This window comes from Amia ocellicauda, chromosome 7 (genome assembly GCF_036373705.1).
Source record: "Amia ocellicauda isolate fAmiCal2 chromosome 7, fAmiCal2.hap1, whole genome shotgun sequence".
In the NCBI taxonomy this organism is placed as follows: domain Eukaryota; kingdom Metazoa; phylum Chordata; class Actinopteri; order Amiiformes; family Amiidae; genus Amia; species Amia ocellicauda.
In genome coordinates, this window is record NC_089856.1 from 46,296,069 (window position 1) to 46,323,709 (window position 27,641).

Here is a 27,641-nt window from a genome sequence, read left to right on the forward strand (position 1 = left end):
AATTAAAACCAAGGTGCTTGTGATCTGAAGTACCGCATTGGGCAGAGAGCAGGAGCGATGTGCGGCCCTGGAGAGGAGGACCGGTGAGACGCAGGGTGTCGGATCGGAGGGTGTACAGATGCGTTGAAGCGAGGCCGGACGGTGGTTGGAGACAGGGCCGTCAGGGCTGGTTACGCCGCTGGAGGACGAGAGAGGAGTAACAGGGAGTGGGGGGGTTTATTCATTTTTTCAAATATTCAGGTTTTAACATTGAAATTAAGCATTCAATAAGAATTTGTATTAATTTAGTGTGGTTTGTATATATTGAGTTGTTAACGCTACTGTATAAATAATATACAACAATGTGCAATTACTCTCCTGATCAAGTACTAACATTGATCAACTGACCGCTCTGATCAGCAACAGGAATAGTCGGCGGCTGGTCTGTGTTACACTGGTTTATTGATCAAGGGAAATATATATAATATGATATCACTGCACATCCTAGGTTTCTTTAACACAAGGAAAGAGGTTCAAAAGAGCTGGCATATGGAAGTGCATTCAGGACATTTCTCCCTACCTGAGCAGACGACACTGACATCCTCACTGTGTCTGCAGTTGTGGTTGCCCAGGCCCGAGGAAGTGCAGGCAGTCAGTGAGGGTTCGGTCCCGTTACAGGCCACGTTGCTCAGCCAGATTTGCCCCTGCCCAGCCCCAGCCCCGGCCCCGGCCCCATCACGGGCTGCCACCGCACTCCCACAGCCCAGCTCCTGGCACACCACCTCGGCATCGGCCAGGCTCCAAGAGTCATCGCACACCGTGCCCCACTCGCCATAGTAATACACCTCCACTCGGCCGGAGCATGGACTGTTGCCGCTCACCAATCTCACACGGGTCCCATCTGAGGGGAAGTCAGAAAACAACGGGTAAATGGAGACTGAATCACCATTGTTGTCTTTTAGGCGCGGGGGATATAGTGCCAGCTCCCCAAGATCCAGTTCCTATTGACGAACTTGTTCCAATCCACTCGCTAGCCAGGGAAGATGTAAGGTGTTTATCACCGCATACTCACTGTAGAGATCTGGTGCAGTGTCTGATGGCTCTGCAATAGAGAAGAAGACAGCTGTGAATGTGTTTGACCTTCACTTACAGTAAACCGCCATTCTACACTTTCTACCTGATGATTGCTTGAATCAGTGTCTCCCAAACCTGTCCTGGGCCATGCGCTACGAATCCCAAAGGGCAACCCAATCTGTAATACATTTTACCACTTAGGACATTTTCAATTATTGCACAGCGATTCAGTGTAGATAGGAAAACACAAAATCCAAGACACATTTACCAAACACAGCATGTTCACTACAGTAAGCAGGTCATCTACAGGACCTACTTGAGCAGGTCACACTGGCGTCTTCAGAGTGATCGCAGTTGTGATCCCCAGGCGCCCTGGAGCTGCAGTTCAGCAGGGACGTCTCATGTCCTGTACAGACCACATCGTCTAGCATAATCACACCCGTGCCACGGCCGAAGGCTGCCTGTGAGGGGGCAGACACAGCCGGCCCGCAGCCCAGCTCCTGGCACACCACATGAGCGTCCGCCATGTCCCAGAGATCATCGCACACAGTGCCCCAGAGGCCATTGTGAAACACCTCCACCCTGCCGGAGCACTCGTCTCTGCCGCCAACCAGTCTCACCTTGCTGCCATCTACAGAGAGAGAAAGTCCTCAATGTTTGAGTTATCTGAACCATTTATTTGCAAATCTGATCCCCCCAAAAAGCATTTTCTACATGTTGTGATGCAGGTGGGGATGTAAAGAGTCCTACAAGACCTGCAGGACCAACTACCAGACAGTTTCACTCACAAGATGCAGGGAACAAGATCTCTTGTACTTAACTGTTTGGGGTTTCATTTTGTTCTGCCAGTGGATCAGTGAGATTAATCACATGGGGAGAGAAGAGAAAATAATTAAATTACAGTTGAAATCTAAATGGCCAAATCATTGTTAATTGTACTAGTTGTACATCAGCAGTAAAAGCTCTGGGTGATTCTGTGGTTTATCCTTTGATGGCTAGTTCTCTTTAAACTCTTTCTAGAAAGCTCATCTTGATGATCAGGAAATTCTGGGGAAATCATCAGGGTCACAAATTAACAGGCTAAAACTGAATGTTCCTCAAGAGATTTATTAGTATTGGGATTTAGTATTGGGATATGTACTTCAGGTATATAATGAGGGAACATTTTCGGAGCACTAACTTATCCCCTTACATTTGCATAACAAATACAAAATGGCTGGTATTCACACACACACTGATGTTGATGAATTGATATCAAATAACACAGTGAACATGATATACTCCAGAGTAGAGATTAGACCTGAGCAGATGACCCCAGCATCTTCAGAATGCAGGCAGTTGTGGACTCCCAGGTTGGCGGACGGACAGTCGAACAGCGAGGACTCCATCCCGGTGCAGGCCAGGTTGTCCAGCAGGATACTTTCCTGGCCCTGTGCGAAGTAGCCCTGGGTGGTGGCGTAGAGTGCCCTCCCACAGCCCAGCTCTCTGCACACCACCTGGGCGTCCGCCAAGTCCCACTGGTCATCACACACCGTCCCCCATTCACCGCGGTAGTGCACCTCCACTCGCCCGGAGCAACTGTTGTTGCCGTTGACCAGTCGCACGTGTCGGCCATCTGCCAGACACATGAGAAAGGCCATAAGGAGCTGTGAGGGGCTGCTTTCTGCTCTCGAGATTACTCAAGAATTGAAATACAATCACAGACTGGTGTAAACTGTCAACTCTGCCCCCAACAGGGTCCAAGCTCAGTAGCTTACTGACGTATTGATGTAGGTCCAGTTTACCACACTGATCATTCTATTCAATATGTAATCTTCAAATACACTCCTTTCAGGCTATAATCAAAATGGTGCCATCTAAAATAAAAACTGGACTACCAAGTTTCTCTTTGTGATGCACATCATCCTTGCAGCTTTCTAGGAATGATATGAAATGAATTGCGCTGCAGTCAACTCAAAGTAAAGGCGTCTCCCTTGAAAAGTTCAGATCACCAAAGAGGTTAACTGTTCCTTAGCCCAGACTGCAGTTGGTTTTGAATGGCAGGACATATTGATGGGAGTAAACGCACAGCCTGTTTAACACTTACCGTTGATTTCGGAGGAGTCTGCCATTGCAGTGGTGAACAGAGAGAGAGAGAGAGAGAGAGAGAGAAATAAAAAACACAAGATGAAAATTATTGTCTCATTCGAAGTGTAGTGTACAATGAAATATGTTGTTGCCCACATTAAATTATTGAAGACAAGCTCAGGTTACTCACTGAACATCAGTATTGTGTTGTTATAATGGGGAGGTAAATGTGCCACACACAAGCTTAAATTGAGAAGTTCTGTCTTGTGTCTGAAAACAATGGGAAGCAGTGATAAGCAATGTCTAGAAACACACACACACACAACATGTAATGGTACCTGTAACAGGACTGCTGTCACACACACACACACACACACACACACCTATATTAACTGAAAATATTATGAGATCATTGTTTAGTGTTGAAAGCCATTGTCGAGGCACTATACACTGATGTCATGCTCCAATCAGATAAGCGACAGTGAACAGTGCTGTACACAGGTCAGAGCAGACGGGCTTTGGCGGGTAACAATAGCACTGCAGCTTAAAAAACAGCCAGAAGGGGAAAGCCTTTGTCTCAGCAGTAAACACCACGTCTGCATGTATTACTCAATGAAAAGCTACACCAGCACAGAGAACTGGCTGAATGACCGTAGAATGCAAATACATTTTTTTTTTTTTTAAAGCACTCAGATGCAGAATGAAATCCAAAACCAAATCTGAACTCTGACCTGCCTGAGAATCGCAAAACTGGTGTCAGGTTTTAAATGTAGGCATTATCATCGTGCAGATTTGGTCTCAGCCAAAGCTAGGGCTGCTTACTTTGGCAGATGACACCGGCGTCCTCGCCGTGATGGCAGTTGTGCACTCCCACGACTCCCGGTTGACAGTCCAGCAGCGAAGACTCGTTTCCCGAGCACTGCACGTTGTCCAGCAGGATGAAGCCCTGCCCCGGTCCAAAGTGGGCCTGGTCTGTGGCCCACCTGGCCGGTCCGCAGCCCAGCTCCCGGCACACCACGTCCCCGTCCCTCAGATCCCAGAGATCATCACACACCGTCCCCCATAGGCCACAATAATTCACCTCCACTCGCCCAGAACAGTTGCTGGAGCCGCCCACCAGTCGCACCCTGGGGCCTGCTGTACATTGCAATGAGTCTTATTGAATCTTTCATACTGGACACAAGATGGAAGTATTATAATAATAATAAAGCCTATGAAAGTCAACTATTTTGACATGCCTAAATATATTGTGAATATTTTAACCCAGCTTGTGTGTACAGTGTACTTCGATGTGGAATACCGCAGTCATCCTACGTGTGACAAAGTGCTCAGGTAACCGAGTTACATGATTTCTTAAAAATGAAGCATTATTAATGTGTTCTGTGTCCTTGAAAAAGCATTTGAAAATTATGACAGCCCAACTACAAGAGTATTTTTAACCACGTGCTTACCAGATGTGGCTTCAGAGGTGCTGGAAGGTCCTGTAAAATAAAGCATTTTTTTTTTTCTAATCAGTTAATTCTGTAGAGACCTTCGTTTGAGACCTTTAAAAGTCTACCATTTGTATTATATTTTTTCAGTATATAAAATTGGTATATGTAATTGATTTTCTGTATCCTTTAAGCTGGACAAAGTCAGACCTAGGACTGGGTTTCCTCAAGGGGTGTCATTATTTATTTATTCCTATTTACAGTATGGTATTGATGTTGATGCTGAATTAAACCTATATAAGAATAGGTAGCTCACACACTTCGCTAATCAAGCTTCATAAATACAGCTCTGGAAAAAATTTGGAGACCACTCCAAGTTCAGAAATCAATGTTAAGTGGTCTCTTAATTTTTCCAGAGCTGTATATTTATAGTCAAATACATACAGGCAGGTGACAAATTAAAGGAAAAAAACAACAAAGTGTCTTGGTAAGGTGTTGGGCACCACGAGCCACCAGAACAGCTTCAATGCTCTTGGCACAGATTCTACGAGTCTCTGGACTCTACTGGAGGGATGAACTCCATTCTTCCAAAAGATATTCCCTCATTTGGGGTTTTGATGATGGTGGTGGAGAGCGCTGTCTAACACGTCGGTCTACAATCTCCCATAGGTGTTCAATTGGGTTGAAGAAACTATCCCATCAGGATAGAAATGGTCCACCATAGGATAAAGGTGATCACTTTGTCATAATTTGCAGAGACCCTTCCCTCTAAGGGGACAGGTAGACCCAAACCATGCCAGGAAAACACCCCCCACAGCATAACAGGGCCTCCGGACCCCCTCACTGTAGGGGTCAAGCAGTCAGCCCTGTATCGTTCACTTGGCGTTGCCACACATGAACTCACCCACTTGTCAACAATATAGTAAAGGATGACTCATCTGACCAGATCACTTTTTTTTTACACATCTATGTGTACCAGTGCCTATGGTTTTTCTACTCTCAAATGTGCATTTGTCTTTGTAATAAGGGGTTTGCACACTGCAGCCTTACTATAACATCCCTCTCTGTGTCGTTCTTGACGGACTGTTGCTGACACAGTCTGATCACGTCCTGCATTGACATTCTCAGTCACCTAATAAAGAGTTGCTCTTCTGTTTTTCCTGACATATCGCAGTAATGCACAAGCATCACGGTCATTGAATGTGCACTTTCCACCACAATTTTCAAATCTATTTACCGATGTCTTTCCCATAGATCTAAATGCAGATGTAACTTTAGTCACTGTTCCTGTTGAAACACTAGGCAGTTGAGCGTCTGTGTGACTGAAGCTCCTGCCATTCGTGCCCCAATAATGCCCCCTCTTTCAAAGTCACTGAGTTCCTTTCCTCTTGCCATCTTGATCCAAAATCATGGTCAACTGGGCCTGCTCAGCATTTGTATACATGCCACAGAGCACGATAGGATGTTAATTGCTTAATTGTATCATGCAGTACACCTGTTTGGAGGCATCTGCATTCATTATGTCCCTCCACTCATTTATTCAGGTTTTTCCATTAATTTGTCACCCATCTGTATATGTGCCAGGCATATTTTTTTTGACTCTGCACCCCAAATAAGATTTGGAAGTGTGCAGGTTATCTTTCCCTTTCAACTCAACCCTGTAGCCGATACCTGAGCACACGACCCCGGCGTCCTCCGCATGCATACAGTTGTGGGTGTAGAAGCCCAGGGATGGGCAGTCCAGCAGCGACGACTCGTTCCCCGTGCACTGCAGGTCATCCAGTGTGATGGGCCCGGATCCTTCCCCGAACTCGGCTCTCTGTGGGGCCAGTGTGGCGAGGCCGCAGCCCAGCTCTCGACACACCACCTTCGCGTCCACCATGTCCCAGAGATCATCGCACACCGTGCCCCACGTGCCGCCATGATAAACCTCCACCCTCCCTGAGCAGCTGCTGAATCCGTTCACCAGCCGGACTTGTGCATTGTCTTGGCGTGACAAACGACAAATGAATGGTGTGGGGAACAGTGTGTGGAATGCATGTGGCTTTTCACAAACCTTGAGCTGTTGACTTGATCCTCATTATAGTATGTCAGTTAGTATATGTAAGTATTATTACTGATCATACAATGAAAAGAGTGCCAAGAGTAATTAAGCTGTTTTTACATCATAAACTCTCTACAATATGCAAATATGAGACAATAGGCGGCTTAAAAGTGTCATAAGGGAAGAAGAAACAATTGTACTTGATATGAATTACAATTCCAGAGGTGGATCTTTGAAATGTGCACACAACAGTACAGTGCAACAGCTGGAGAAATTAATGACATTGTGTGGTCCAAGTCATACTTTTCTACAAATAGAAACATGTCGGCATGGTCTCTACATGAAGGCAGTGATACCGCTTAGAAGCATTTGAAATAGATGAAGGCTGTCTTTATTTAATTATGGCTAGCAGATAAACCAGATCTATCTCTAAATGGAGACAGCAATATTAGCTGGACTCACTTCACACTTGCACAAGAAAAGTATGTTTATGTGTATAAGTGTGACTGCAGAGATTGTCCTGAAACCTACGCTTCATCTTATCAGAGTGATTCTGTCCATCTCATCTCAAAAAACATCTCATCAATAATTGTGATTAAAATGAAACATGGTTTTCAAAAGGAACCAGGCAGAGTACTATGTGATAGTCATAATATTGTGTTGTAGGTACTGTATTAATGTGTAGCTTTAGAGCAGTTCTAATGGATTTGAATGTGGTTCGATTTTTGTCAGTTGTAGATGTGTGTCCCAGTCTTGGTGTGTAAGAGTCATTTTCCAGTTCAAATTCTGTGCAAGTATGCTATCTAGGTCACTGTTACTTCTGTCCACAAATTGTTTTTTGAGTTTTCCAACATAGACAATCTTGTATTTTTTTGTTTTCACTGTTAATGGGTGTATTCTCATTATCAAAAGAATTACTATAGCCCAAGTATTATTATTAAATACAATGTGAAACAAACTTCTAACAGTCTACAATGAGCCAAATACAACAAACATTGTTATACAATGCAGGTATTTTGATTAGCACAAAACTCTGAATATCTTTAGTCAGAGGTAATAAGTTTCCATAATTAATCTATATACATTTTCCTCCCACAGTTAGTTGCAGCCACAGTACACTAGTTTAAATCATGGTCATCTCCAAGTGTTGCTGAATCCAAAACCACTATAAATCGTGTTTTATAGTTTTTTCCCCCCCGCTAGTATAAAAAGTATATTTGATGAAAATAAGCCAATGCACTCACCTGCGGTGTGAAAAAGTGCCAATATCCAGATGAGCATTTCTGAGCGCATCGTGCAGAGAAACGGGGTAGACTGGCAAAGCGATGTCTCTCCAGGTCAGCTGTTCTCAGGTGTGACAGATGATCTCTCAGTCTGGCATCAAAAGGCGAGTGAAGGGAGGTGCGGAGGAGGATGAACTATGATGGGGCGCCATGTCTGTTCCTCTGAGCGCGCCTCGGTTAGTGGAATTGAACAAATATGCGTTTTTATTAAAAAATGTCAAAAAGGCTTTCATCATTATAGGAAAATGGATTCTGTAAAACAATCAAAAATCTTCCATATTTTGCCAGTTTAGTTCATTCATAGTATTCATGTGCATTTTGGCAACAATTAAATAGGTTCTCTGTCCCAAATTCAACGGTTATTCGACATTAAATGGATATCCTCACTTGAATTAGATGTATTTATTTATTTATTTTCAATAGGACTTAATATGGAAATGTTATATGCCTCCAGGCGAACAGCAACATACAAGCCTGTTTGTATTGTAACTTTTTAAAAGAAAGAAAAAGTGAATGTTGTTTAACAGTCAGGCAATTTGATGGCCACATTGCATACAAGTAGTTAAACTTAAAAATAATGATTGTAATTCAATCTGAATTCCTTTGGAGCAGAAATCAGACCAACACCTCAATACAGTGACAAGGGACACAATTCAGCAGGACATTCAAAATGCCGATGACCTAAATCCCACCACGACTAATACTGCTGTGGTGCATAATGTCCCCTCTTACTTGGAACATGTCATGGGATTATTTGGAATAAAAGGCAAGGTAATATTATTACCAGAGTCTGGTTTCAATTAAAGCATCTTTGGCCTGTAGCTCAATATTTTGATAATTTAGTCTTTTTTAATTTTTTTATCTTATGAGATAAAATGTGTCACATAAATCTTCCATGAATCTAATGTTCAAATCTCTGTAGAGCATGTTAAGCGTTTCTTTTCGATTGTGAAATATGAGGAGTTTGTTTTTCTGTTTATTCAACAGAGGGCAGTGATCACAGGCTGGTGGCAACTGTCCTATGGGTTTGGCCAGACCTATTGAGGTAGCTTTTCAGTATCAGTGAGATCAGATGACTCTTCCTCTGTTTACACTACAAAACACTGAAATATCCCAGAGCTGTAGAGCAAATTCAATGGGTGTGTGGGGACGATTTTCAAATGTTCTAGGACATTAACGTCACTCATGAAACTAGATACCCCTGTTGTGAATGGCTGCAGCTAATACAAATAATTATTAACACTTCTTTATCCTCAGCATCTGTTCCCGAATCTTTTCAAATAACCAGTTCTTAAGAAGTCCAGTGCTGACCCTAACTGACTTAAACACTACCGACCCATTTCAAACCTGTACCAGAAGTACAGAAACGGCCCTGTTAAAAGTATTAGATTACGTGTTTCAATCGTAGGACACATCACTGTTATTATTTTACTAGACTTAAGTGCAACTTTTGACAATTGATCACCAAATCTTGATACAGATCTTAGAAAACCTTGTTGGCCTATCTCACATTGTTCTATCCTGGTTTAAATCATATCTGTCAAAACAGACTCCAATATGTACAGATTAATGAAGACTACTCAAACTTAACTGAGGTTACGTATGGAGAACGACAGGGATCAGTCCTCGGACCTATACCTTTTTCATTGTATATGCTCCCTTTAGGTGATATTATTCGAGGCCATACAATATAAAAACATTGGTGTGACATTACTGAACATTTACCACCAGATGGCATCAACATGCCATCTTACACACATAACAGCTTCCCTTTTATAACATGAGAGAGGAATTGCTCATTCTCTACCAAAATAACCTAGCAATAAAATCCAACATGAAGAGTATAAGTCCTACAAGCACAGTGCTCTTTTAGATATAACATAAGCAACAACTTATGCAACTGAATCAATCTTTTTTGTTTGTTTTTTAAACAGTCACTCATTGTAAACCTACAGATTGATTATTTTATGTGGCTGTGACAGAGAAAACAGGAGGCGTCTGACTGTCTGAAGGGAGTGTTGACGGGAGAGGGAGCAGCTGCCCTGCTGTCCCCTGGCTCCTCACCCAGTGTCTCAGACTCCACCTGACTTGTTGGGTGCCCCTCCATTGCCATGTGCAGCAACCTGGAGGTCAACCCTGTTACGATGGTACAGTGATCCATTCACTTGACCAAGTATGAGCGTGGGGCAACTTTCTGCACACATGATCTGAGCCTCCAGAGACCTGTCCTGTCTGGTAGTGGCTTTGTCCGAACTGCTTTGCCTACCTTTGCTGACTTGGACACCTGTCTCCTGTGACAAAGCTTCTCATGCCATCTTACACACACAACGCAGCCCTTCAGAGGTTTTTACAAACCTCGCCATGTGACAGTCACAAAGATAATTTTTCTCTTGTTGATAGAAATTGACAGTGTTTGAATATTGTAGCGTGCCAAGGCACCCAAAAAAGGGTTAATGGGGTAAAGGTGGTGCGGTGGGGAGGAGCGTAAAGAGAGGACATACAAGGTGAATGGAGGTGAAGTGAGTCTGTGCATGTGTCTGTGTGTGTGTGTCTGTATGTGTCTGTGTCTGTCTGTGTGTGTGCGTGTGTGTGTGTGTGCGTGCGTGTCTGTGTGTGTGTGTGTGTCTGTGTCTGTGTGTCTGTCTGTCTGTGTGTGTGTGTGTGTGTGTCTGTGTCTGTGTGTCTGTCTGTCTGTGTGTGTGTGTGTGCGTGCGTGTCTGTGTGTGTCTGTCTGTGTGTGCGTGTGTGTGTGTGTGTGTGTGTGTGTCTGTGTGTGTCTGTGTCTGTGTGTCTGTCTGTGTGTGCGTGTGTGTGTGTGTGTGTGTGTCTGTGTGTGTGTGTGTGTGTGTGTGTGTGTGTGTGTGTGTGTGCAGTCCATGAGACCTGTGTGTGCTGCAGTAATAATAAATAAAACGATTTGTTGTAGTACAAATTTTGAGTTGGGTCTACTCCTTAGAAACCCCAGCAAACGTTACAATACTAAACCACACTTCGGATGCCCCATATAAATTAAAACATTTGATTTTATACTGCACATTTCTTAAATAAAAGTTGTTGGATATATCGTCATTAAAAAAAGCCCCTCAGTTGCCACTGTCTTTCGACCATATTAAAATGACAGTGGACCAGATTCAATTTAAACTATGTATTTTGATACTGTAGGTTTTACACTGATATTTTTTTCTTCTTCTGAAAGAGCATTATGCCAGCATGCCTGTGTTTATGAGGCGCCAAATGTAAAACAGTGCACACTTTTTTCACACATTTAACTTTTTCCAGATTTAGTTTTTTAAATTAAATTCTTAAATAAATGCTAAATCTCCGTTTTTGAAAAAAAACAAAACATCATTTGATTAAATATTTAACTAAATCCAAAATCTCTGAGTCACAAAATAATTATAGCTTTTAAATAATTATTTAGTCTAAATATAAATGTTACATGTAAATGTTAAATATAAATATAAATGTTAAATATAAATGTTAAATGTGGAGTTTGCAAAATAAATATATTTTACTGTTGTTTTGAATTATGATTTTTTGTTGTTTTTCTGTCTAGGTCATTTTTCCTTTAAATGCATCAGATTGTTTTGATTCTGTTCCTTTGTTTTTTAATTTTATTTATCTGTTGCATCTTCTGTTCATTTTCAATGCAGTCGACGGTTTTTGTTAAATATTGTTGGTTTGGCAGATTGGCAGAAATATATTCACTAATTTAATTGTTTTGATTGTTTTAATGCACTTGTTTACTGAGTTTGTTTAAACAAAAACTAAAAAACTTAATTTACGGTAAAAATATTGTCTCATCAGCTAAATTACAGAAATTCACATTCGAACTTTACTGGGTTTTACTGTATAATAACGGTGTTAAACATGCATTTAGCATCAATATATTAAAAGTACATTTACATTAAAAGTACGACTTCGTAGAATCACAGAAATCCCTGGAAAATATTGAATAACGCCGTTATTTTTCAGGTCTGAATATCAATTGCTGTAAATTTACCTGATGAGACTGTAGAAGTTTAAGGAACTGCAGCGCGGCTGCCAGGTTTTCTTTTTTTTTTTTAACCGTAAATTAACAGTGAATTGTATTATAGTGTATTATTGCACTTTTGTAATGCCCTTATATTTTATAAGTCGCCCTGGATAAGGACGTCTGCTAAGAAATAAATAATAGCCTAATAATAATAATTAGCTGCCTCACCATGCTGATCCGTATGGAGATTGATCAGTGCCAAAATTAAGATGATTATGAAGATGATTATTAACATGAAGATGCACATTGTCCGCTTTTACAATGTTGCTATAGAAAGTGGTCGGAGGTCAGACATGTCCACGCAGAGCGATGGTGGACAGATGTGTCAATGGAAGTTAAAACCTATTCGTTTCCATATTGTATTTTGTTATTTGGGAAAATTTACAAGGACGCATCTACTCACTCACACGGTATCTATAGAGAAAGGGAGGTATTAAGTCCAAAATTTACATGAACATGAAGATAATTATGAAGATGAACATGAACATGAAGATGATTATGTGCATTGGATTAGCCAATAAGCGCACTGGCTACCGCCCACTAGCTCTGAACACAAAAATAATAAATACATAATAAAGAGATGCTACGGAATTTAAAAGCGCACTGAGAAATGTAAATGGCAAAGAGGCAAACTTGAACTAAATACATATATGTTGAAAATAATGAATTAATAAATAAATGTTGAAATAAATAGCTAGGCCTAAATGTCCATTTATTTAATCATTTATTTATATTATCTTTATTTATTTATAATTTTCTTATGGATAGTCCTCCACACTCAGAAACCATATAACTCCATGAAATTATATATATTTGTTCAAAATATATATACATAAAAAATGTCAACCATACATCAGGATTCGAACCCACAAAATACCAGTCTCACAGTGGTGCGCTTTAACTATGTATATAGTTCCTATATGTATATGTATATGTACAGTGAGGGAAAAAAGTTTTTGATCCCCTGCTGATTTTGTACGTTTGCCCACTGACAAAGAAATGATCAGTCTATAATTTTAATGGTAGGTGTATTTTAACAGTGAGAGACAGAATAACAACAAAAAAATCCAGAAAAACACATTTCAAAAAATGTATAAATTGATTTGCATGTTAATGAGGGAAATAAGTATTTGATCCCCTATCAATCAGCAAGATTTCTGGCTCCCAGGTGTCTTTTATACAGGTAACGAGCTGAGATTAGGAGCACTCTCTTAAAGGGACTCTCCTAATCTCAGCTCATTACCTGTATAAAAGACACCTGTCCACAGAAGCAATCAATCAATCAGATTCCAAACTCTCCACCATGGCCAAGACCAAAGAGCTGTCCAAGGATGTCAGGGACAAGATTGTAGACCTACACAAGGCTGGAATGGGCTACAAGACCATCGCCAAGCAGCTTGGTGAGAAGGTGACAACAGTTGCTGCGATTATTCACCAATGGAAGAAACACAAAATAACTGTCAGTCTCCCTCGGTCTGGGGCTCCATGCAAGATCTCACCTCGTGGAGTTTCAATGATCATGAGAACGGTGAGGAATCAGCCCAGAACTACACGGGACGATCTTGTTAATGATCTCAAGGCAGCTGGGACCATAGTCACCAAGAAAACAATTGGTAAGACACTACGCCGTGAAGGACTGAAATCCTGCAGCGCCCGCAAGGCCCCCCTGCTCAAGAAAGCACATGTACAGGCCCGTCTGAAGTTTGGAGGAGGAGGAATGACCCCAAGAACACCATCCCCACCGTCAAACATGGAGGTGGAAACATTATGCTTTGGGGGTGTTTTTCTGCTAAGGGGACAGGACAACTGCACCGCATCAAAGGGACGATGGACGGGGGCCATGTACCGTCAAATCTTGGGTGAGAACCTCCTTCCCTCAGCCAGGGCATTGAAAATGGGTCGTGGATGGGTATTCCAGCATGACAATGACCCAAAACACACAGCCAAGGCAACAAAGGAGTGGCTCAAGAAGAAGCACATTAAGGTCCTGGAGTGGCCTAGCCAGTCTCCAGACCTTAATCCCATAGAAAATCTGTGGAGGGAGCTGAAGGTTCGAGTTGCCAAACATCAGCCTCGAAACCTTAATGACTTGGAGAGGATCTGCAAACAGGAGTGGGACAAAATCCCTCCTGAGATGTGTGCAAACCTGGTGGCCAACTACAAGAAACATCTGACCTCTGTGATTGCCAACAAGGGTTTTGCCACCAAGTACTAAGTCGAAGGGGTCAAATACTTATTTCCCTCATTAACATGCAAATCAATTTATAACTTTTTTGAAATGCTTTTTTCTGGATTTTTTTGTTGTTATTCTGTCTCTCACTGTTAAAATACACCTACCATTAAAATTATAGACTGATCATTTCTTTGTCAGTGGGCAAACGTACAAAATCAGCAGGGGATCCAATACTTTTTTCCCCCACTGTATGTGTGTTCTAGCTCCACAATAAATTGTATAAAGGCTAAAATATAGGACTTAAATTAACACCTCCCTTTCTCTATAGATACCATGTGAGTGAGTAGATGCGTCCTTGTACATTTTCCCAAATAACAAAATACAATATGGAAACGAATAGGTTTTAACTTCCATTGACACATCTGTCCACCATCGCTCTGCGTGGACATGTCTGACCTCCGACCACTTTCTATAGCAACATTGTAAAAGCGGACAATGTGCATCTTTATGTTAATAATCATCTTCATAATCATCTTCATGTTAATAATCATCTTCATGTTAATAATCATGTTCATCCTAATTTTGGCACTGATCACCCTCCATTCCCAGCGCCTGTTGTACTAAATGTGCACCAGTATGGCAGGAGATCTAGTTGTCTGGCTTTCCTGATCTCCCTTCAGCTCCTCACACAGGTCAAATATTGTGGCTCTATCCTGACCCTGATTTTGCTGTAAATAAATAAATTATGAACTACATAGATAAATAAATAAGGATAAATAAATAGATAAACAAAAATAAATACGTCTAAATGTATGTAACGTTAAGGGGGGTGTATTTTGATAAGAGCATCCTAGCCCTGAGCTGGAGCTCTGATCTAAAGAAGACTTCTCCCCAGAAGGTGTTACCAGAATTCCTGAGCTCATCGGCACATGAACTGTTCTATATCAAAGTGACAGTCTGGGAGGATGGCACCGAGAATGGGCCAAATGGCTTGGAATCCCTGCTGTGAAATGTCTGGGGAATAGGGCCTGGAGGTCATAAAAACCCTTTGACGCAGGCGAGAGCCGAAATCCCGTCACAGATCTACGAACCCGGGCCAACCGGCATTTCCAAAAGATGGCATGGATTGACATCAGTCATAAATCGAGCCCCCCTCCAATAGGACACTGGGGGCTGAAACTGAAATCCAATCTCACAAACTCAAGAACCAATCATCTAATGATCTGACAGGCGTATAAAAAGTAGTGCACAGCACTTTCTCACTCTCTCTCACCTGAACCGATAACTCGCTGCCTTAACTCAACTTACCTTTGTTGCCAGAACCGGAACCGGAAACCAATCAAGTCTTTGCCGGCAACAGAAGAGTTAAACTGGGAGAAGGAGATTGAGCCATACAAAGAATTCTTTTAATGGACTTTATTAAATAAAGAACTTTACAGACTGCGCTGCCCGCCTGTGCCCTCCTGATCAGTGGAGTTTTACAGCTGGACAATTGACTAAGTCGACTGAATATGAAAGTGTCAGTCATTTAAATAGCTATTGAGTCTTAAGAAACTCGACTCTTGGAACGAACAGGGCCCTGCTTTCCTCAAAGACTTTGTCTTCTAGTAACTACGGTGGTAAACCTGCTTACAAAGAAGATTTTGTGCACAACCTTGGAGCCTTCAAACCAGTGGAAAATCTGTTTGGAAAAGACTCTGTTTCGCGAAACCCCAACTTCCAGGTGCATCGACTGAGTGGAAGTTCTTAGACAAAGCCGAACCGGACGGCCTTTGTTCCAAACCACACGGACCTCGTGCCGTGTGCTGTGATCTGAGCCCGAAGCCAGAGAGGCCTCTCTGCGACGAAGTTCAGATAAGTTTAACAGTTTGGAGTTCATGATTCATGACATTTGAGAAATCAATTAGAAATGTTAATCTGTGATTCATAACTCTAGAATGTGTAATATCATTTAGTTTTCTTAAATATAAATGTGTGTTGCATTAAACTGTTTTGTTGATAATTTTAGAAATAAAATCTGTCAACGCTGAGAAATATCTTCTCATTCCTGTTTAACTGTTTAGTCTGAAATTGACACACGTTAATAGACATTAGATTATTGGTGGCCCTGCCTATCCTTAATCATTGAATAATAATCAGTTAAGGGAAATTGTGGTAACAAGTAATGATAGGATCTTTCTCAGCACCCAAAACGTAAATGAGACTGATATATAACGAGAAGTTATTTGACATAAATATTAAGCTGCGTAGTTATTTAATGTCTGACTAACAATACCAATGAGAGACTCACCTTCGTCTTACTAACCGGTATTGTAGTCAATGTGTTTGTAATTTTATGTAACGTTTTGTGTGTTATCATATACGATTCCATGTTCTTTGATTTGGTCACGGAAGTGATTTGTCTTTGATTTGTTGATCTTGAGTGAATTTTAATTAGTTTTTCCCTTTTTGTATAACTAGTGTAGTGCTACATTTTATCTTTGTTTTTAATAAATTTGAGAATTTATATCTTTGGAATTGATTATTGCCTAATTATGTAACTATCTGTATTAATTTTTTCGTATTTCATTTGTGTATTTCATATTATATTTATGTCTTTATTTATTAAAATTATCCTCCATAGTTGAATAGCAGCCTTTATAAGGTCACATGCTGCATGGGCTACCATTTTCTGCCAACGCCGCAGGCCCGTCCTTTGCACCCGAAATGTTTCATGAATCGCTCACCTTCCCTGCAGAAACAATGATATATTAATTAGGAAACTGTCAGTGGTTTTAGGATTTGTCAGATTCCTAAAAAATGTCGCTATTTGACATGCCATGACGTCACTGTTGTAAAGGCGAAATCCACATCTGATGAATCACAAACAGCATATCTTAAACAGTTCTTATTCTGTCCATGATAAGGATTTGTGAAACCAACATTTTGATTAATAGGGCCCACTGTCCTTTAGCAAAGATACACTTAAGCGCCATCTGGTTTTGTCTTTTGCCGTGACAAATCAAAGCTGCATGGTCAGATATAATAATATGGTGAATATTTGTATTAGATATTTTAGAGAAGGTGGAGTTTGTTGGGAGAAAATAATCAATTTGCGAGAAAGAGTGAAGCAGGGGTGATAAATAAGTGTATTCTCTTGCTGATTGGTTTTGAAGTCATTCATGTATTGTTTCATGGTTTCACTGGAGTTCCAGGTTCTGTAATTATTGGTGTTATTTATTCTGTCTATAAGAGGATTATTGACTGTAGTGAAATCACCCCCAATAATTAATGTTGTGTTAGTAAAGTCCAGCAGTGAAAAAAATGATGGGTCATCTTTGTTTGTGCCAAAGACATTTGATATGGTGATAACATTATTATTAATAGACCCATTCACTACAATATTCCTCAGGGTCTACAATAGAGAAATTATATTTTGTATACCTGGTTAATATATTTGTTTTCATTTTGAGTGATCAGAATCTAATAAGTGTTTCCTGTAAAAGACATATCTGTTTTGAGATTTTCAAGGTGGTTCATGACTGCTGCTCTTTTGGATAGTAAATCAATGCCACGAATATTCCAACTAACAAATCTAATAGACATTTTATTGACTAAATGCAACTATGTGTAATATGATAGGGGTGTGTGTCTGGTGCAATATTTGTTGGTGTATAGAACTTTTTTTTTAATGTACTTTGATTGTGAAATAAAAATATTTGCATATTGTGTAAATGTATGTTTTCCCACATCCTTACATAGATACATAAAATAAACAAACACACACATACATAAGACATGAACATAAAACGTAAAACACAGAAACATTTATGGGATATGAGTGCATACGTTCAGCAGTTACTGAGGGGGAATGACATTGAAGTTGTCTTTCTCTTTAACTAGGTGAGAAGAACGATTTATTTCAATTCAGATATTTAGTAAAGCCAGGGTGTAATAGTGATATCGTGGTATAGCTGACCATTGATATAGAGTCTGTCAACAGTGAGGGCAGCGTGTCTTCCTTTCTCTCTAGAGTATTTTGGGATAGGGGGCATTTTTTTCTATCTCTCTTGTATGTCTCATGGGAATTGATCCTTCACACCAAATTTGATTCCTTTAAGCTCCCTCCCTCTGCTTTTTGCCAGTTCTTTGTTTGTAATGTTCAAATTTGGCAACAATCAGTCTTGGTCCACAGTCAGAGTTGTTGTTTTCGACACCTAAACAGTGGGAAGTTATTTCATGGATGGTGTCTGGTGACACTTTCAGGGCAGTTTGCATAAAGTCCTTGAAGGCATTTTCCGGGTTGTCAGATGAGCTCTCTGGTATTCCTGAGAATATAAGATTGTCTCACATGCTGCGAGTTTGTATGTCCACCATTGTTGCGTTAAAGCTCGGGTGTGCAATCCTGAGAGGCAGCAGTAGCAGCTTGTTTTGAAAGCATAGAGCCGCCCTCGCTTCAGAGGCTCTGCAAAGCCACGCCCCCTCTATCACACATGCGCACACGCACACAGAGTCTCAGCGCCCGGAGAGACGTGTTGGTGGAATATATATATATATATATATATATATATATATATATACACTCATCTAAAGGATTATTAATACTAATACTGTGTTTGACCCCCTTTCGCCTTCAGAACTACCTTAATTCTACATGGCATTGATTCAACAAGGTGCTGAAAGCATTCTTTAGAAATGTTGGCCCATATTGATAGGATAGCATCTTGCAGTTGATGGAGATTTGTGGGATGCACATCCAGGGCACGAAGCTCCCGTTCCACCACATCCCAAAGATGCTCTATTGGGTTGAGATCTGGTGACTGGTGACAGTTTAGTACAGTGAACTCATTGTCATGTTCAAGAAACCAATTTGAAATGATTCGACCTTTGTGACATGGTGCATTATCCTGCTGGAAGTAGCCATCAGAGGATGGGTACATGGTGGTCATAAAGGGATGGACATGGTCAGAAACAATGCTCAGGTAGGCCGTGGCATTTAAACGATGCCCAATTGGCACTAAGGGGCCTGAAGTGTGCCAAGAAAACATCCCCCACACCATTACACCACCACCACCAGCCTGCACAGTGGTAACAAGGCATGTTCTCATTCTGTTTACGCCAAATTCTGACTCTACCATCTGAATGTCTCAACACAGATCGAGACTCATCAGACCAGGCAACATTTTTCCAGTCTTCAACTGTCCAATGTTGGTGAGCTTGTGCAAATTGTAGCCTCTTTTTCCTATTTGTAGTGGAGATGAGTGGTACCCGGTGGGGTCTTCTGCTGTTGTAGCCCATCCGCCTCAAGGTTGTACGTGTTGTGGCTTCACAAATGCTTTGCTGCATACCTCGGTTGTAACGAGTGGTTATTTCAGTCAAAGTTGCTCTTCTATCAGCTTGAATCAGTCGGCCCATTCTCCTCTGACCTCTAGCATCAACAAGGCATTTTCGCCCACAGGACTGCCGCATACTGGATGTTTTTCCCTTTTCACACCATTCTTTGTAAACCCTAGAAATGGTTGTGCGTGAAAATCCCAGTAACTGAGCAGATTGTGAAATACTCAGACCGGCCCGTCTGGCACCAACAACCATGCCACGCTCAAAATTGCTTAAATCACCTTTCTTTCCCATTCAGACATTCAGTTTGGAATTCAGGAGATTGTCTTGACCAGGACCACACCCCTAAATGCATTGAAGCAACTGCCATGTGATTGGTTGGTTAGATAATTGCATTAATGAAAAATTGAACAGGTGTCCCTAATAATCCTTTAGGTGAGTGTGTATATATATATATATATATATATATATATTACATTTAGACGATTTAAATGAGTGGCGAGTGGATCAGGAGGGCGGTAGAGAACTAGAAGGAAGAGGTGAGAGGGAGAGGTGAGTCCTACTGCATGGAATTCAAAGCTGTAAGTCGTGATAGAGGAGAGAAGTGGAGAGCAGCAGCCCTGTCCCTCCTCCCTGCCCGGTAGGACGAGGGGAGTGGGACAGGATAAACAGAGAGGATAGGGCAGCAGGGGTGGATGAGTTCTCAGGGGAGATCCATGTCTTGGCGAGAGCCTGGAAATCCAGAGAAAGATGAAGTCAGCCTTATTGGAAGCTGAGTGGCAGTTCCACAGACCTCTTGTGAGGTGAATGGAGGGGAGGGAAGAGGAACGAAGAGGCAGAGACTTGAGGTTAGAGGGATTAGGGAGGCAATGGCGAGCGGGTGCATGCAGATAGGCAGGAGAGGCAGGAATTGGAGAGATAGTCATAGCTGCCTAGTGTTGACGTGTGGTGCCTCCTTGCTGGAGTCCCACAGCTACAGTCCAAAAAACTCAAAAAATGCAACAACCAGCATCACAAATCATAATGATGAATACACTGTGCAGAGACTATTTTTTCAGTTACCTGTGTATTGCCCTTCCGGACACATGTTTGTAAGCTGAACCTGCTATCATAGTGAGAATGTTGTAAATCTATTTATATTTGTCATCAGAGCCCGTATTCAATTAGCACCTGAGAGTGATAAATCGGTCTTAAATGCCAGAAATATCTGAGACTGACATCAATTTGCTCCTACTTTTACTCTTTGGAGTTAAAGCTATTCATAGAGATTCTATAGTTCAATAAGTAGAGTTTTACATCAACCATAATGGCATTAACACCCGAGATCACCCGACAGTTTATTGATTTCCTCACCACTGCTCAGCAAATACCCCAAATACAAGCCGCATTCATAATAATTTATTATGCCTATATAACCAATGCTAGCCTAATCAATTCATAATCAGGTCTAGCCTATATTCATCAAGGGTTTTACATTATACCGATTCTATATCCAACTATTTTTAACATGAATAAAAAATGATCCACTCATACAAAGCATATTCATAATAAAATGTATGCTTGGTGACAATCCATGTTTAATTAGTATTTTTATTCAGTACAGAAAAAGTGTCTAAAATAGAGAATCGGTGTAAAACACTTCATGGATATACCCCAGTGTTTCCACCTGTGGATAATTGCCTATGTATAATGGAAGGATACATAGTTTTCAATTTCAAGTTTTATGTATATTTTATTACTTTTATTATGAATGTGAAATTAATCTAGCATTTTAATTCCATGAAGCATCTTAACATCCTCGTAATGAAGGAATAAGGGGGAAACTTATACCTTTGTGGAAAATGACTCACATTACACAAATGACTATAGTGGAAAGGGGCACTGTTTTAATATCATGCAAACCAACATCATCCAAGAAACTAGGCAATACAATAAAATATTGAGTACAGCAAGTCTAATGATTTAAGTGCAGGAATATAGTCTCCTGAATAGCAAAGCATTTGTTGACCCACTCAACAATTATGACCAAGGTGCTTGTGATCTGAAGTACCGCAGTGGGCAGAGAGCAGGAGCGATGTGCAGCACTGGAGAGGAGGACCGGTGAGACGCAGGGTGTCAGATCGGAGGGTGTAAAGATGCGCTGCATTAGGGGAGCGTTGAGGTGAGGCGGACAGTGGTTGGAGATGGTGTCGTCATGACTGCCCCTGGATGACAAGAGTGGAGTAACAGGGAGTTGGGGGGGGAGGTGGGGGGGTACTCGATTCATGCATTTATTGATTTCAACTTAAAATGCCTGTTTCAGTGAGTGGAGGTAGGGTGACCATTTGACTCCTTGATCAAAGGGCATACTGTGAGACAGATTAGTAGATTCAAATTTCATATAAAAGTAATGAAATGTGTTTGGATGAGGAGGAATGACCCCAAGAACACAATCCCCACCGTCAAACATGGAGGTGGAAACATTATGCTTTGGGGATGTTTTTCTGCTAAGGGGACAGGACAACTGCACCGAATCAAAGGGACGATGGACGGGGCCATGTACCGTCAAATCTTGGGTGAGAACCTCCTTCCCTCAGCCAGGGCATTGAAAATGGGTCGTGGATGGGTATTCCAGCATGACAATGACCCAAAACACACAGCCAAGGCAACAAAGGAGTGGCTCAAGAAGAAGCACATTAAGGTCCTGGAGTGGCCTAGCCAGTCTCCAGACCTTAATCCCATAGAAAATCTGTGGAGGGAGCTGAAGGTTCGAGTTGCCAAACGTCAGCCTCAAAACCTTAATGACTTGGAGAGGATCTGCAAAGAGGAGTGGGACAAAATCCCTCCTGATATGTGTGCAAACCTGGTGGCCAACTACAAGAAACGTCTGACCTCTGTGATTGCCAACAAGGGTTTTGCCACCAAGTACTAAGTCGAAGGGGTCAAATACTTATTTCCCTCATTAACATGCAAATCAATTTATAACTTTTTTGAAATGTGTTTTTCTGGATTTTTTTGTTGTTATTCTGTCTCTCACTGTTAAAATACACCTACCATTAAAATTATAGACTGATCATTTCTTTGCCAGTGGGCAAACATACAAAATCAGCAGGGGATCAAATACTTTTTCCCCTCACTGTACAACAATGTGCAATTACTCTCCTGATCAAGTACTAACATTGATCAACTGACCACTCTGATCAGCAACAGGAATAGTCGGCAGCTGGTCTGTGTTACACTGGTTTATTGATCAAGGGAAATATATATAATATGATATCACTGCACATCCTAGGTTTCTTTAACACAAGGAAAGAGGTTCAAAAGAGCTGGCATAGGGAAGTGCATTCAGGACATTTCTCCCTACCTGAGCAGACGACACTGACATCCTCGCTGTGTCTGCAGTTGTGGTTGCCCAGGCCCGAGGAAGTGCAGGCGGTCAGTGAGGGTTCGGTCCCGTTACAGGCCACGTTGCTCAGCCAGATCTGCCCCTGCCCAGCCCCAGCCCCGGCCCCATCACGGGCTGCCACCGCACTCCCACAGCCCAGCTCCTGGCACACCACCTCGGCATCGGCCAGGCTCCAAGAGTCATCGCACACCGTGCCCCACTCGCCATAGTAATACACCTCCACTCGGCCGGAGCATGGACTGTTGCCGCTCACCAATCTCACACGGGTCCCATCTGAGGGGAAGTCAGAAAACAACGGGTAAATGGAGACTGAATCGCCATTGTTGTCTTTTAGGCGCGGGGGATATAGTGCCAGCTCCCCAAGATCCAGTTCCTATTGATGAACTTGTTCCAATCCACTCGCTAGCCAGGGAAGATGTAAGGTGTTTATCACCGCATACTCACTGTAGAGATCTGGTGCAGTGTCTGATGGCTCTGCAATAGAGAAGAAGACAGCTGTGAATGTGTTTGACCTTCACTTACAGTAAACCGCCATTCTACACTTTCTACCTGATGATTGCTTGAATCAGTGTCTCCCAAACCTGTCCTGGGCCATGCGCTATGAATCCCAAAGGGCAACCCAATCTGTAATACATTTTACCACTTAGGACATTTTCAATTATTGCACAGCGATTCAGTGTAGATAGAAAAACACAAAATCCAGGACACACAAGTAGGGATGTGACGGAGCTGACAGAAATCCGCATCCGTCGAATGTGGATTTTAAAGCATCACATCCGTGCAGATGCGAATATGGATGCAGATGCGGATGTAGTGTATTTAATTGTAGGATGAGGGGCATTTTGTATTTGCCAGTATTACTGTAAAATCAGTTTGCTTTAGTTTTGATTACAAAAAACTAAAAAACATATTTAACACATTTTATTTAAATGCTGTAAATGTGAAATAGAGCTGAAATAAATATCTGCTTATTGTCCTAAACTTGAATGTAATGGAGTACTTTATTACTATTATTTCTCTTTCCAAACTATAACAATTGCATGAGTGTTCGGACAGTTTGAATTAAATGTTCACAAGTTAATATTGAACATGGTTTCTTAAGTTCTTAACATGCATCTAATACCACTTTTATTAGTCACTTTACTACTCAGTATATATAGTTTAGTAGTTGTAAATTAAATTTGCTAGGTAGTAGCTGCTGCTGCGATGATCATCATAGGTGCAGTTTACATGCAGTGATTTTGCATGTGCACATTTGGCATCAGTTTAGCAGCCAAGAAAAAGGACAGGGTCAATCCAAAAAATTCAAGTAAATGGCATACAAATTAGGAAAAAATGTAAATACACGCCCCTTCCACATGTAAACAGCATCAATTGCATATATCCTTAAACGACGACATTATATAAGTGCAAGATGTCAATGTAAAGTAAGTTGCTGACGGATGTTTCATGGTTAGAAATGGTGTATTTTATGTTAATGGTAATGCTCAAAGCTTTTTTTCCTTCTTTTTCTCATATTATCATTATGCTCTGTCTGTTATGCACCATTAGGTAGTTTACATCATGTTGTTATCCTATATTTAAAACACTTATGTTCACGCCATATATTCTTCAGTGATGTGAAAAACCACTGGGATAAGATCAATAAAACAAAGTATTAAAGCTGCAAGGCTAAGCTGCACACTGTTTAATTTGAACACATTGTCATATGACAGCCGTGGATTCCATGATGGAAGTATCATGAGTGCCATTCTCTTACATGTAAACCAGCCTCTATGTCATTTTCCTGCAAAAACAGTATGAGAGCTGTACGTAGAGCTAATTTACAGAGTATGGTTAAGGTTAACAGTGAACTTCTCCATAGATGCCACCAGCAACACTGAAAATGCATTCACTGTGTACACTGTACAGACTGGTGCAGATATATACTGGTTCATTTTCCACAACAACGGACTTTCCGTTTGTGGAATTATAGTTTCACCAAAATTTGTAGTCACCTCCAGTAGTGCACATAGTGGTAGAATAAAAAGGAGCGGGTGCTGCACACATTGTTTATATGTGAATTGTTATGTTAATAAGTGGTCTTTATTATTTATCCTCATCATATTATTTCAGACAAATACATTGAGCAATGAAATGTTTTAAATACATTAATAATTTTAAATATTTAGATTTGAGAAACGTAATTGAATGAGTGGTACTGATCCGCCCAGCTCCACTCCAACCCTGTGTTAGAGGCAGAGTTCTGCCTGAGTGGTGCTCTTGTGCGCTCCGGAAGCATTACACCCCTGGTCATCCCTGTAACACTGATATGATCCCTTCTCTCTCTAAAATTAAATCTGATCCGTACTGGGTGAATGAGCGGACGGGCTTCATACATGTGCGTATTGCAATGGTAGACAAAAATATTGTGCTACAAATTCAAATTTGTTTGGTTTAGTATTCGATGCAGTTCGGATTTGCTAAACATGTGTGATGTTCGACATCTGCGAATGTGGATTTGAACTTCATCACAACCCTACACACAAGATTAGGAAACAGCATGTGCACCACAGTAACAGCAGCAGCCTACTTGAGCAGGTCACACTGGCATCTTCATTGTGGCTGCAGTCGTGATTCCCAGGCGCCCTGGAGCTGCAGTTCAGCAGGGACGTTTCATGTCCTGTACAGACCACATCGTCCAGCATAATCACACCAGTGCCCAAACCGAATGCTGCCAGTGGGGGGGCAGACAGGACCAGCCCACAGCCCAGCTCCCGACACACCACGTGGGCGTCCGCCATGTCCCAGAGATCATCGCACACGGTGCCCCAGAGGCCGTTGTGAAACACCCACACCCTGCCGGAGCACTTGTCTCACCTTGCTGCCATCTACAGAGAGAAAGTACTCAAAGTTTGAGTTTACATATATGAACCATTTATTTGTGAATCTGAACCCCCCAAATGTTGTGAGGTAGGTGGGGATGTGAAGAGATCTGCAGGACTGACTGACAGTTTCACTCACAAGATGCAGGGAACAAGATCTCTTGTACTTAACTGTTTGGGGTTTCATTTTGTTCTGCCAGTGGATCAGTGAGATTCATCGCATGGGGAGAGAAGAGAAAATAATTAAATTACAGTTGAAATCTAAATGGCCAAATCATTGTTAATTGTACTAGTTGTACATCAGCATCAATACAAAACTAAATGTGTCTGGTGTCTTTTTGTTTATACAAACCACCACGGCTCCAGAGAAAGTACTGGGTTACAAATTCAAGTATTTTCTGGTTTGTATTTGTAATTAATTTATAACAATATGCAGATTATATTTTTCACCTTGACATTATGGACATTTTCTGTGTTGATCAGTGGCAAAACCTCCCGATTAAATCCATTCTGATTTCATGTTGTAACACAATGAAATATGGAAAAGTCCAAGGGGGGTGAATACTTTTGAGAGCCACTGTAATTATTATTATTGATCATTAAATGGAAGTAGCACCAAGAGTAATTCAGTTTTTTACATGATAAATTCTCTACAATATCAAGACCAAGAGTGGTAGAAGGCAGCTTAAAAGTGTCATAAGGTAACAAGAAACAATTGTACTTGATATGAATTATAATTCCAGAGATGGATCTTTCAAATGTGCACACAACAGTACAGTGCAACAGCTGGATAAATTAATGACATTGTGTGGTCCAAGTCATACTTTTCTACAAATAGAAACATGTCGGCATGGTCTCTACATGAAGGCAGTGATACCGCTTAGAAGCATTTGAAATAGATGAAGGCTGTCTTTATTTAGTTACTAGGCTAGTGGGTAAACGAGACGTATATGTAAATGACGACACAGATATTAGCTGGACTCACTTGAATAAGTGTAAAGTGCAACATTTCAAAAGTGGGTTAAAAATCAGAGTGGTTGGATAAGATGTCAACAGCAGGGAAAAAAAAGATCAATACATTAATGGAGAGAACAGGTTATCTTATTACTAGGGAACAGGAACAATGCAGGTGGTACAGTAGTATTCACACTTGCACAAGAAAGGTATATTTAAGTGTATAAGCGTGACTGCAGAGATTGTCCTGAAACCTAAGCCTCGTCTTTTCAGCAGAGTGATTCTGTCCAGATACAACACACTGAAATACAGTCCAATGCATCTGAAGACTATCAGGTATGCTGTGGAGTGTGGGGACATCTGGGAAATTGTTAAATGAATCCACAGAAACTGGTGCTTGAATATTTTAATATAAATAGATGTTAAAGAAAAAAGTAATCTCATCAACAATTGTGATCAATTTGCAATATTGTGTTGTAGGTACAGCACAACAAAAGTGCATTAATGTGTAGCTTTAGAGCAGTTCTAATGGATTTGAATATGGTTCGATTTTTGTCAGTTGTAGATGTGTGTCCCTGTCTGGGTGTGTAAGAGTCATTTTCCAGTTCAAATTCTGAGCAAGTATGCTATCTAGGTCACTGTTACTTCTGTCCACTATCATTTTTTGTTTGTTTTCCTACACAGATGTTGTTTTCAATGTTGATGGGTGTATTCTCATTATCTAATAATAATAATAATAATAATAATAATAATAATAATAATAATAATAATAATAATAATTATTATTATTATTATTATTATTGAATACAATGTGAAACAAACTTCTAACAGTCTAAAATTAACCAAATACAACAAACATTGTTATACAATGCAGGTATTTTGATTAGCACAAAACTTTATAAGTTTATAATTTTAAAAGGCAAATTGATAATTACAAAACCCTTTTGCAATGTTAGCACAGCTGAAAACTGTTGTGCTGGTTAAAGAAGCAATAAAACTGGCCTTCTTTAGACTAGATGAGTATCTGGAGCATCAG

At 41.0% G+C, this 27,641-nt stretch overlaps 1 protein-coding gene across 1 annotated transcript; it reads right to left on the bottom strand.

The window, feature by feature from the left end:
• Positions 1-170: 170 nt before the first annotated feature.
• LOC136753977 (deleted in malignant brain tumors 1 protein-like) lies at positions 171-25,838 on the bottom strand. Its single transcript, XM_066710355.1, has 9 exons — positions 25,791-25,838; positions 25,360-25,636; positions 22,746-23,060; positions 6,216-6,536; positions 3,943-4,254; positions 2,354-2,668; positions 1,370-1,684; positions 560-880; positions 171-178 (listed from the first exon to the last, which is right to left on the bottom strand). The coding sequence occupies exons 1-9, from the start codon at positions 25,836-25,838 to the stop codon at positions 171-173; spliced, it is 2,232 nt and encodes a 743-aa protein (XP_066566452.1).
• Between the last annotated feature and the right edge of the window lie 1,803 nt (positions 25,839-27,641).

Coding starts and splice junctions, on each gene's coding strand:
- LOC136753977 (XM_066710355.1), bottom strand. CDS start 25,838: ATGAAACCCCAAACAGTTAAGTACAAGAGATCTTGTTCCCTGCATCTT. Junction 25,637..25,790: donor GATCTTGTTCCCTGCATCTT/GTGAGTGAAACT, acceptor AGGTGAGACAAG/TGCTCCGGCAGGGTGTGGGT. Junction 23,061..25,359: donor TGCCAGTGTGACCTGCTCAA/GTAGGCTGCTGC, acceptor ACTTCCCCTCAG/ATGGGACCCGTGTGAGATTG.